Here is a 12,856-nt window from a genome sequence, read left to right as displayed (position 1 = left end):
TTCAAGGATTCATTTCATTTTTTAAATATTATTTATTTAATGTATATGAGTACACTGTCGCTGTCTTCAGACACAGCAGAAGAGGGCATCAGATCCTATTACAGATGGTTGTGAGCCATGGTTGCTGGGATTTGAACTCAGGACCTCTGGAAAAGCAGTCAGTGATCTAACCACTGAGCCACCTCTAGCCCTACTTCATTTTCTTACTGTGAGGCTCGAAGCCGACTCTACATGAATAGATAGGATGCGGCATGGGAGCTCATGCCTATAACTCTTGCCTCACTGGGGAGGTAGAGGAGGAAGAGCCCAGCCTGGGCTACATAGTGAATATCCCTGCCTCAAAAAGACAAATAAAAGATTGACCAAAATCTGTGAGGAGTGACGGCGGCTGTGCCAAGAGGCGGCTGTGCATGTTGCACCTCGGTGTTTTCCTGACAGGACTGGCAGGTGTTCCGGACGTTGTGGCTGTGGTATCTCGGGATACTGGTGGACACTGAATTCCACTACACAAGGTGCTGTCACAGTAGCTCATCAGAACATTCTCCATTTAGATGTGTTCGAGCCACTCCTTTGTGTTTGCTTTCCTGAGCTGCAGATGGATGTGCTGATCTCAGAGTCCGGCTTCAAGTGGAGGCCATATTGTCTTGGCTGCCAGTGCCTAGGCTCCCTTAGAGATGCGCAACCATTTGCCTGATTGCCAGTGTTGTCTGAAGCAAGTAGGAAAGTTGGGTACCTTGTGCCCTGGAAAAAGAAGGCTGGGCTAGGGAGATAGGGCGTGGGTAAGATGCTTGCTGCATCAGAGGAAGACCTGAATCAGGACCATGGAGTCCATGTAAAAGCTGGGCAATGTTACATCCCTGTAACCCCATCATTGGACCCCATTGCTGGAGCAGGGAACAGTACAGGATGGGAAAAAGACGGGGGTTTCGGGGCTGTCTGGACCCCAGTGTACAACACCCAGCAAGCTCCATGAGAGTGAGAGACTTCCCATGGGAATCAGTGGTGGAGGGAGACAGTAAATGACACACTAGGTGTCCTCTGAGGGGTGTTCTGCATGTGCGCAAGGGTCCACACACCAGCACACAGTGTGTGCTCTCTCTCTCTCTCTCTCTCTCTCTCTCTCTCTCTCTCTCGGCCTGTTTTACTACAGGGAGGGGATGGAAACTCTATAAAAGAAGGGCAGTGAGTGGACTCAGGGCAAAACAGCGATCAGACAGGTGGGCTTCAGGACAAGGGCCTCCTAAGTTCCTCTTTGCTTTTGCTCTATTGAGGGTGGAATCCGGGGCCCCACATGCTCTGGGTAAGCACTCACAGCAGTAGCCCAGCCTCTGCTCAGCCCTGGAACTAAGGGATTGAGTATGCCTTTTAAAAAATCTTTTCAAGTTTTTACTGTTTTTTTTTTTTTCTTTCTTTTTTTTGGAGCTGGGGACAAGTTTTCACCGTTTTAAAAGCAAAATTAGCAGGGAAGTGTTGGGTCTCAAATCTGATCCCCTTCCTTAAAGACTCTACTGACCCAAACTTCAAGCCACCAGATGGGTGGGTGGGTTGGGGCAGTGACACCATAGGGGGATGCAGGATGGCAAGGGCACTGTGGGTGTGGCTCACTGTGGGTGTGGGTGTCCAGCACAGGCAGGTTCGAGGCTGGAGTTGAGGCTTAGCATGGGCAGAGCCAGGGGCTGGTGGGTGTCTCCTGCATCCATGCGACGGTCTGGTGTACCTTGGCATAGAGGAGTGTCTACAGAGAAGGGCTGTCCTGCCTTTGCTTACTCTCAGCCCAGTAGGCCTTCAGCCAGGCCTGCACAGAAAGGGCCCAAAGGTGGAGGCCAGCAGTCATGACAGGACAGCCAAAGGATGACCTGCAAGGCTGGCGAGCCGGGCGAGCCTGGGCAGGGTTAGGGCAGAGTAGCAGTCCCTGGAAAAGCTGCAGCAAGGACCCAAGAGGAAACCTCTCGGGTTTCTTGGCCTCCTGTGCACCTTGCATACCTGCCCAGTACTCCAACTTCTCCGTGTCTGAATTGTCAGCACAGCATTCTGAATGGAAAGGCCAGGAAGTCTCACCGTTCTCGGACTCGGATCTAACATGACTGTAGACACCAGGATGCAGCGTTCCGTCTACCTCAGACCCTCAGAGTGGCTGGCATCTGTCAGGTCCTACAGTGCCGGCCGGGTAAGTGAGCTGTCACTCTCTGTGGCTCCAGAGCCTGCTGGATACTCGGTGTCCATGGTGTTAGGGCAGCTGTAGAGCCACATGGAAGGCAGGTTGGACCGCTCGCTAGGGAGTAATCTTGGAAACAGCCAGAAAAATGTTACAGGCAGAGTCCTCTAAGGTAAACTGAGACACCGTGGGTCAAATGAAAACATAGGGCGACACAGACTGGGTGAGGCAGGGAAAGGACCAAGGCCCCTGAGTGGTGGTCAGCGAGAGCTGAGGGACACAACTGGAGCATCTCCTCAAATGGTGCTCAAGCCTCACACAAGTACCTGCTGCCCTCGAGTCCACCTCTCACTTCCTACAGATGGGAGCGTCTAGGACAGAGCTGCTCTGGGAGGTCAAGGCTCTGTGCTGCAGACTTGGGCTTCCAGGGCAGTCCCTAGTCACTTTCTTGTGGGCATTTTGGACTCAAAGGGCTGAGTTTTTCTGTGTGATCAGTGCTCCAAGGTGACAGGAACACCAAACTGTAAAATGTCAACACTTCCCTCTAACATGACCTGAGCATATGACTTAGAAATCGTTTTACTTACAGTGAGCAGGCTCAGTGCCACCAACCCTCACAACCGAACTTGACCACCAGAACCCACATGGTAGAAGGAAAGAGACGACTCCCTCGACTGTCCTCTAACCACATGCCTGTAATCCATGCTCTGAGACTTGGAAGGCTGAGAGCACGACTGCTTCCATTTTGAAGTAATCTATCTAAGCTACACTGAGTTCCAGGCCAGCCAAGGCCTGTCAAACCAGAGTACAACAGAACGAAACAGGAAAGAAAATGTCTTAGTGTCCTAGGTTGCACCTTCCCAAGGCTGAGGCAAGGCTAGAGGCCTTGTAGGCATCAGCAGAGATAGTGGATTCCCCAGCGTGGGAGCCAGGGAGCTACAGTGAATGAAGACAAACCTGGGCTTTGCCTTGGCGAACTGTGCAGCCGCAGCCTTGGCAGTCACAGCTGCTAAAACTTCAGCCAACCTAACGAGCCCTCCACACGCCTCAGTTTAATGGACTCACTGGAGAAATGGTTCAGAAGCCTTGTCTTACTCTCACCCCCGCTGTGTGTGACTGTTTAGAAGCTGAGAAAGGGGGGGTTGGGCATTTAGCTCAGTGGTAGAGCGCTTGCCTAGCAACCGCAAGGCCCTGGGTTCGGTCCCCAGCTCCGAAAAGAAAAAAAAAAAGAACTTCCCAGTTCTTAGTTTAGAAGCTGAGAAAGGTCCTTCTGCCTGGGAATCTGGGCTTCGTCTCCATTACACTGCAGCAGTGACAGGTGAGCAGGAAGACGCTCGCCCGCTGATGCCAGCCTCTGGAAGGCCCACGTGGTTGTCCCAGCTAGCCCAGGGCTGCGCTGAAGCAGTGGAAACTTACAGTCTGAGGTCTCAGCTTTCAAGGATAGCAGGTGGACTCCAAGGCATAAAGAAAAAGCCGTGTGCCTACACTAGAGTCCCCATGCCTGGGCAGCTCCCATGGTGTGTCAACTTGGCCCAGAGACAAGAATTCCCCAAAAAGACGTGCTTTGACCAGACTGACTGACAGGAGGATCAAGGGATGTGGTCCACAAAGAATGAAGTACTTCAACACCAACCAAGGAATGAGGCCAAAGCAAACAAAAAGAACCATACAGTTAAAAAAGGATAAACAAATAGTATATTCAAGATAATTTTAATATTAATGTTTTTGTGAATTAGAAATATCACTCTTAAATGATGAAAATTACTAGTGGGAGTGACTATTTCCCCCATTTCAGAATTACATTATTTACACATATAATACAGACTTGATTGCATCAGAAACAACAGTACTAAAATAAATGTTAACAGATAAAAAGGGTTTTTATCTCCACTCCGTATCGTGGAGGCCGGGAGTCCGCTACCCCCATATTTAAAGTCATTGTCTATTAGCATTAAACTATTTTAAGTGCAAACGATTTTTAAGTCTATGATTGCAGCATCTGTCTTTCTGCAGCACGTGTTAAGTCAGAAGGTGACAACTGTCTCCACAAGTGCACCCCAGGCGTCTGATGACCACCTAAAGTATAAATCAGATCAGTGCAAAACCAGAGCCAAGTGCTATTCAGAACAGCTCGATTTAAGGTTTCCTGTTCGAGAAACACTTATTTACACTATGTATATATGTATATATATATATATATATATATATTATATGTGGGTTTAGTTACATTGAGTTTAGAGTAGAAGCAGGAAACTCCACTTCAGTCCTTACTGCAGCCCCACAGACTGGCTTTAAAGGGAACAACTCTTTGGGTTTAGCAGCTCCACACAGCCCTGCCGGCCGCTGCTTCCTGCCGCCTGCCTGTGGCTCCAGCGCAGCTCATGGCTCCGTAGTCGTCTGTCACTCCCTCGGTCCACGCGTGTCCGGGGAGCCCGGCAGCAGCAGTGTAACTGCTACACTACAGTCCCACCTGGAGAACTGGCCTGGTTTGGGGATGACAACAAGCCCTGTGAACAAAGCAGCTTACATTATTCCAGCAAGACACAGGGCGGCGCAAGAGCCAGCGCTCACCCTTGCCAGCATCCTCACAGGCTCGCATGCCTTTCCAAGGGCTGAGGCCAGGCTCTAACATACTCCTAGTCTGCCTAGCCGCCGCCTCCCTGAGCACTGTACGGTGCCTGGAGCAGGATGAGCCTGGGCAACAGTTAGGAGGAAGGGGGAGGTGTTCACGGTCCTCCGAGCTTTAGGACAGGGTGTGGCTCAGACAAGGTAGCTAAGGACAGGGTCACAGGCTCTGCCTTGAGCTTGCCAGGTTCAGAGCCAGGCGGCCATCCAAGGATGGTCTAGTGGCACTTTGTAAAAGGCATGTCCTCCTGGGGTGCACTTGTTTTCTTGTTGAGGGTGCCAAGGCAGCACCCTAAGCTCTAGTGTGTTGATAGGTGCTGCAGGGGCATCAGGGCCTGGGTGGTGATTCCTGCGGCTGCCATGGTTAAGGGGAGGAGGAGCTACCCGCATTGGATACCACAGCGAGCCTAACTGCCCTCAGAGCCAAGGGCACTCATTCCTGGGCCGTGCAGTTACAACAGAGGGCAGTGCTCATTTCTTAGGAATGTGAAGGTTACAGGAGCGTAGCATTAGAACTGAAAACTGGGCTCCGTGGAATGAAACATCTTTTAGCTGTCCCGAAGAACTATCTACTTGAGTACTATTTACAAATGCCATTTAATGCTAAGCAAGCGCTGCTCTGTTTTCACAGACTTTAGTGCAGAAGTGAAGGCTGACAGTTCTGAATGGTCATCAGCTTCACCCCACGCTGTGTTGGGAGGGATTAGGAAAAAGCTGGCCCGCTGCAAGCCATTTGGCCTGTAGTTTCTTACCTCGGGCTGGAATCTATTTATTGGTCTAGAGAAAACCTAGGGGCAAGACCAGATGGAGTGTGGCACGGCCCCTGCCTGCTCTGCTTCTGTAGGAGCTCTTACCCTCAGACCATCCAGATAAAGCATCCAAGGCCATGCCCCTCACACCCCTGCAAACCCACAAAGCCAGCGAGGGAGGGCGGTTGCACACAGTGCAGGACACAACAGGTCTGGCCCAGCAGCCCCAGGTTGAGGACAGCAGACATGCAGTGAAGTGTGTAAGCAATCCGCTGTGCCTAGGCAGCGCTGCAAACAGAGATGGCCTGCCTGTCACGGTGTTGACTCTGGCCATGGCCAGCCAATGGAAGAGTGCTGCCAGCCAAATGGGATGTGCATAATCTTTAAACAGTAATCAATGACTTAAAAACCAGATGGAATAAATTTTAGCTGAATACACTCTAACTTACTATAGTATATAATCAAAGTAATTTATTTTTTAAAGGCCTTGCCGCACACTGCTTGCCCCTCAGCACATTTCAACTCGGACAAGCCCCACCTCCAAGTGGGCCTGTGACTCCTAACTGCCATGGGAATCAGGAGTCTGACAACCCAAGCTGAATGTGCCCATCCTGGTGGTCTCCACAACCCTTTTCCTTGCAATTCTGAGAACGAGGAGGTTTCAGACATAGGCGACCAGGGCTCCAGGCTTCTAGGTCCCAGTGACAGTGGGTACATACCGCTTCCACTTAGTCTGGTTAAGTCACCCATCTGGGCTGCAGAACACAACTCCCAGCCCAGAGTCAACACATGCTCAAGGCCCTAATTGTCTGTGGCGGTCAGGAGCCAAGGAGAGCCAGTCCCTACTCTCCACCATGTGTGCTGTCCAAACAGAAGTCTCCTAAGCCAACAGATTACATCTACCTTCCTTCAGCTTCTAGAATTCCCACTCAAATGCTAGGAACTTGGATTCTGGTTAGTGGGGGTTCACTTTTGCAATATCAACCTTGGCCATGGAGCAGGAGTCTGGGACCTGGGACCCTCTACCATAGAGAGGAACAAACTCTTGGTTATTGGGAAAGTAAAAAAAGAAACAGATAGACTCAGCGTCCAGTTCCTGGCCCTATGGTCACAGGCTCCTGAGTACACAGGAGCCCTGGACCTGCTGGGGCCCTGGGCTGGTAAGGCACGTTCAGGTGTTTCACATGCCCAGAAGAGTGTGTGAAGCTAGCATAGGCCAGAAACTGAAAAAATGTGGACTGGGAAGGATCTCAGCAGGGTCAGACTGGGTCTGTCAGAGCCTGCCCAGTAGCGGCAGCCAGGAGAGAAGTGCCTAGCTTTGTTATTAGACACTAGAATAGTGACCGAAACACTTGTTTACTTCCTAGAGATGCAGCTTTGCAGAATGAACCAGAGGCACTAGGACATAAGACTGTGACATTCTAAAGAAAATGTGAGGCTAGGTATGGTGGTACAGGTCCCTAACCTCAGCACAGCACTGGGGGGAGGGGAAGAGGAAGAGGAGGGGGAGGAGGGGGAGGATGATCAGGAGTCCAAGGGTAGGGCTATAGAGGTTAAAGAGCACTGACTGCTCTTCCAGAGGTCCTGAGTTCAATTCCCAGCAACCACATGGTGGCTCACAACCATCTGTAATGGGATCTGATGCCCTCTTCTGGTGTCTGAAGACAGTGACACTGTACTCACATTTATAAAATAAATTAAAAAAAAAAGTCCAAGGTTGTCTTTAGCCATGTAAGAAGTCTGAGCCAGCCAGGGCTGTAGGAGAACCTGTAGGAAATTCCAGTATCCCCAAAGAAAAACAAAGTAAAACACACCCTTTTCAGGGGGTGGAAGCTTTTGTTAAGACTGTCTTCGAGGAGGAAGGGGCAGAAGGACCACTCTTGTCCTGAAGCACGGGCTCCCCACAGCCTTCCTCCGCCCACCCTCAGGGCAGTGGGGTTTTACTTCGTCATCCTGATTCCTTTGCTTGGAGACAGATGAGTTAAGATTATCGAGACCAGCACACAGGAAAGACATGTGTGTGCCCGCCAGCTGTGTAGGCTTCTCGGAAGGCAAGCAAAAGTTCTCTGCAACAAAGGTAGCTTCTACACCTATGCTAACAAGCTCTTCCGGTCGCAGCAAAGGGGCCAACACTGCTGGATAGTTCCCTTCAAAGCTACACGACAGAATACTCGAGGGCTTGGTTTGGGGTTGGATTCTGACGTACAATAGATACAGAGCCAACAGAACTAAGCCTATTCCACCAGGACATACAAGAAAAACAAAGCCTTACAAACCACGACAACCAAAGACCATGTCCATCTCCCTCCCCTGGTGCACACTGCTGATATGGATCATAACCGACTAGACGCTATACTACTCTATGCAGGGCAGAGCATAAGGTGCTCTAAGTTCTGAGGGCCCACACTGGCCTCGGCTCTGGCTGTGGGAAAAGTGTCCTTTCCCTATCTGACCTCGGCAACCTGTGGCCATAAACCTCTGACAGTACCTCAAGGACACATTGTAGGGTAAGGTATGGAAGCTGAGGTTCGCTGCCCCAACTCTCACACACACGCACCTAGTTGTTCAAAGCCATTTAGCCCTCAGCTCCAAACTAACACACCGATCAGCCAGGCAGAGCGCTTAGGAAAAATGACCTGTGTGTTCTACACCGTCTCAGCTTGGAGGGACGGCTGCCCTTGAGGCCCTCTACGCCACTAACTGCTCTCAGCTGGAGGCCAGGACTGAGGTTATGAAGCACTGCCTCTTCAGCTGGAGCACAGTGAGTACCATCCCAAGTGACAGCACCTGCCGATGCTCTTGGCCCTCCTGGGTCCCCCTTACCTGTCTGAGCTTAAGAATCCATCATTTTATTACAAACTCCAAAGGCCAGAGAGAACCTGGACAGAAAGCCACAGTTGTGTCCGATCCCTGGAAGAGGCTGCTGTGCCTACTCAATGAGGCTTAGGGAGCTCATAACATCTGTGTCCATCCCTGGCTTCCGGGCCTTGTCCCTTGACCTACCACTGACAGGCCACACTGAAAGTGGCACATAGGGGGAATACAATCTGGTCTCTGATGAGAAAGGGTTAATAGTCACTCTTTACAGACATCTAGGGAAAGACAGAGAAAATAAACAGTTCAAGCCGCTGAAGGCTCCTGGAGGTTGTGCACTTAGAAAGACGTTTGCCAGCCTACACCCTCATCCTGTGACCTGCTGGGCCCTGATGTCTGCCATGGAGGAAAAGAGGGTCCGAAATCCTCCGGAGCTCTTCCTTCCAGGGAGCTGCTCAGAGCCTGCCCTAAAGGAGAGGCTGGTTTCAGAGGCACAGCCCCAAGACAGACACTGCTCCAGACTCACTGACTGCAACAATGGAAAATGTCTACACGGAGGGACAAGGATGCTGTAACCTTTTCTTCACACACACACGATGTGGTTTTTTAAAAAAATCAAATGTTGTGGTTTTCTTTAAACAAAACTGAAAATGCCATTAACCTACCGTTTAGGCCTTTATAGCTATTTAGTGAGTGCTAAAAAAGGCTCTGTGCAGCTCCTGTGGTGGGAGGCTGGGTCACTCTGAACTACAGGTCAGAACATCTCTCCTGCAGCACTCGCAGCCAACCCAACCTCAACCCACTAAGTCAGGCAAAGAGGAAACACCCAGGGACTATCTGTGAGGGCTGAGAGGCAGTGTAGAGAGGTGGCTAAGCAAAAGCCCAGGGTCTCAGGTGAGTGGGGCAGCTCACTCTCACCTTGTCACCTGGCAGGGACCTGTGGGCAGTCTCCATCTGCAATTCTGCATGGAGTGTTTGGACAGGGGTAACCAATGAAGTAGTTTACTGAGGGACAGATGATGCTTAAAGCAGGACGATCTGAAAGGCTCCAAAGGAGTGTCACCTACTGCTCTTGTGCCCCCAGCACAGAAGCCCAGCAGGGGTGAGGTGGGAAGTTGGCTTGAGAGAGGGAAGAGCTCCTACAGAGGCCCAGTGCCCTTGGCTCACTGGGCTGGCTAAGTGGCTGCAAAGCCCGCTATCTTCAGTTAACATTAACATTACATTGAAATCCTTTCACAGTCAAAGAGAATCCCAGTGCCTCACTCAGAGCAGCTCTCACAGAAAAGAATCTTTGATGCTGGGTGTCAGCATGTCATTTAGGAAGCTAACTGAGACTTGTGTCCACAGGAAGGGAGTTTTCCAGGGTTGTCTCATAAATGTTAACAAGGCTCCTGAGTTTACAGCATTCAACAGCTTTTCCTTTTTGGCTCACAGAGATTCCTTTTTGTAAAGCTTAGATGTGAAAATGACTTAAAAGTTTCTCTACATTTACAGTGCATTCACACGTTTATTCAATGTCAATATACAGAGGACAGCCTCCAGTGCTTCAGAAGTCAAGTGTATGGTAAGTCTTCTGCTGTGACAGGGACAGGGGAACAGCTAAAAGACAGAGCAATGAAACAAACACAGTTGTCAGGAAATGAGTAACAGTACTGATATTCAAGCTTCATTGGTTATTGCAACATCAGGAGCTCGCGTTCCTGGTGGTCCACGGCAGGAGGGCTCTTCAGGAAATTTATTCAAGTTGTGAAGAGATCAGATGAAAACGTAAGAAAGGAATACACATTTTACCTTGACTTTCACTGAACATAAATAAACCCATACAACTTTACACAATGTCACCTAATAACAATCTTTGAAACCCAAGTACACAGCAGTTAAAATGCAGGATTTTTATATTTATACTTTTAACTCAAGAGTGAGGAATTGACACAGAGATGATGTACTAACTGCAGCATGAGTGAAAAACCCAGCCTCGCGGGACAGTTGCTCCGTGAGACAGTATTCTTACAGTTGAATCTGGGATCTGAGTTTCAAGGTAACAGTTGAATACAAGTGCTTTTCCACAATGAGCCACAGGGTTTACCAGTGCCACACTGACATCTCTCGCTGGGACAGACACCACATAGCACTTTGAGAAGCACCTTGTTAACCTAAGCCAGCTTGTGCTGGTCCAGTCCACCCAAGGCAAACGGCATGCTCTGACATAAACAGGGCATGGTGGATATGGTGGCTCCCCCATGTCTTCCCAGGAGAGACAGCAGTTCAGCCTTAGAAACCAAACTCCAGCCAGAGGCCATGTCTTCAAGTCAGTCTCAGGCCTACCCAGAGAAATTCGTGGAGGTTCCGGGGGTAGGAGGGGACCTCAACAGTGGACATGAGTGCCTCAGTGGTGCAGCTGGCCCTGAGCCAAGATGTGTAAGGGCTCCTTCAGCCTGGCTGCCCACAGCACAGCCTACACTCCAAGATCAGCCAATGGGAGAGCCACTGCTAAGCTCTCCCTAGTTTTCCCTCAGGTGGCATTGGGTTTCCACAGGATCCTTTCTGGCCCTCTGTGTCTTGTGTCTTGTTACTCCTCACACTTCTGAGCTTGCTCAACAAAGAAAATATCTCCCTCCAGCAAGAGGTGAGAGGATCTTGCACACAAGTATACACATGTGCTAAGGCGGGCTCATTAATTTTAGTACAAATTCAGTAATGTTAGAATGTATTAAAAATTCAGAGTGCATCACAGGATGGGAGAATGGGTGTTTAAGACAAACACAGAGGTGCTACTGGCCACCCCTGGGGTGAGCTGTGTTTACACATCCCCAGAAACTGCAGCTCTGTGGCCCTGTCCCACCTAATTTAAGTGTGCCTTTCAGACACTGTGGCTGCTGCTCTCCATCTCTGGCTTCTCTAATGGCATCCCCTGGCATCCCGATCTCAGTGGCTCCCAGAGCACTTAACTCAACCATTAGGACAAACGATGTTCTTTACCCCGTGCAGGCTGATTTGGAGGCCGAAGCTACTAGCTGCAGGTGTCACCCAGTCTCTCTGGAGCATCTGCTTTTAAAAGAAAGTACAGCCTCTAGGCCTCTCAGAGAGCTGGGGTGTGGCTCAGAGGAGCAGCAGCAGCTTGGCAGGAGTTGAGGGCTTTGGTGTAATCCCTGGCACCACAGGCACAGAGAGGGGAAGCTGGGGAAGCCGGGGGCTAGTTCACCATAGCTACAGTGCAGAAAGGTTGCCTGTGGTGGGCAAGCAGGAGAGGCAGGAGGGTCCACCTGTACAGTGGTGCCCTCACCGAGCCCCAGCAGGACTCTGGGCTATACCATGTAGACTGGAATTCTGCCTGTAGGAACCTCTTGGTAAAAGCTGCTTTACTCCAGGCGCTAGTTACCAAAGACAGTCCTGCTCATGAAATGCTCAGGGAAGTTTTGATGACGAAGCTCAATGTTTGTTGAGAAAACTAAAACATGCGCCCAAAATTTCTCTGGGTGGCTACTGTGGAAGCACAGTGGCACTGTTTCTCATTCTCTGGGGATCAGGAACCACCATGACAATTGTTGCAACCCCATGACACCCCACCACCTCTGTTTGCAGGGCACAAGGGGAGAGGAGCCCCGCCCTCCAGCACCAGCACCCTCTTCTGGAGCTGCCGCACCTTTAGTTCTGGTCTTGGAGAACACCTTGCACTCTGTCCTCCTGCCTGCAGAACTGCTCTGCCGACTGTCAAAAAAAGGGGGGCAGGAGTCAGTCAGGGGGGCAGAGTGGGCCTGGAGCAGCATCACGCCCTCCATGCAGGGGCCAGCCTGGGCCAGGTCATGCAGCTAAGACAGCCCTCTAGAGCTGGGTTCTTACCATACGGTGAACCTAGCAAGGAGCCCAGGAGGGTAAGACACACACACAGCCAAGGACCACAAACAGGGTCTCCAGGATAATCATTAAGGACACAACACTTAGCAGCAGAAGTTGGAAGTGACTGTGACCAAACCCCAAATCACAAACTGTTACATTTTTATGGGGATGCAAAAGAGAATTCATAGATCTGCATCCAACAACATCAGCAGGGCTGCTCTTTTTTTCCTTTAAAGGAAGTAGTATCCACCCTGTTCTGCCTCCCGGCCTCCCACCAGCAAGTGGTTGGGAGTGCTACCAGGGCAGGGGGTCTGTAAGCACCCGTTTCCTGTGCTGGCCCACAGATACACATGCAATGGCCCCTACCAGCAAAGATACCCTCAAACTGAGAGAGATCACCATGAGCTTCACCATAAACGTTACTTACCTATGACTGGTCACTATTTAGGCCAACACAAAGTCTTGACTTTGGAAACTGCATACTCAATGACTCAGAAGCATTTGAAAGTGAATTTCAGAAACTGCACATGGAGTGTTTCATTTCTACCCTGCCCACCCAGCAGCTCAATTTGACCTCTGATGCTCTGAAAATCTATATGACCTGCTACCTCAGGTCAGAACCCTATGAACAAAGGAGTCAATTTCCAGGGCAGATGGGACATGAGCACCCTTGTGA

General features: G+C 50.4%; 1 protein-coding gene across 18 annotated transcripts in view; it reads right to left on the bottom strand.

Annotated features, from left to right (window-relative positions):
• Nucleotides 1–2,329: 2,329 nt before the first annotated feature.
• Wdr20 (WD repeat domain 20) overlaps nucleotides 2,330–12,856 on the bottom strand; it is a 70,187-nt gene continuing 59,660 nt past the window's right edge. For 6 of the 18 annotated variants that reach the window (XM_063262014.1, XM_063262015.1, XM_063262016.1 and 3 more), the window contains one exon: nucleotides 9,831–9,942. In XM_063262014.1, the coding sequence (XP_063118084.1) occupies nucleotides 9,832–9,942 (111 nt within the window). In that variant the 3' untranslated portion in view covers nucleotide 9,831. Of the gene's footprint in view, nucleotides 4,663–9,830; nucleotides 12,052–12,856 lie in introns of those variants that run through there. The other 12 variants (XM_017594188.3, XM_063262017.1, XM_006240586.5 and 9 more) reach the window with 6 other exon arrangements.

The sequence above is a fragment of the Rattus norvegicus genome, chromosome 6 (genome assembly GCF_036323735.1).
Source record: "Rattus norvegicus strain BN/NHsdMcwi chromosome 6, GRCr8, whole genome shotgun sequence".
Classification (NCBI taxonomy): domain Eukaryota; kingdom Metazoa; phylum Chordata; class Mammalia; order Rodentia; family Muridae; genus Rattus; species Rattus norvegicus.
This window is presented reverse-complemented; position numbering and strand designations above follow the sequence as displayed.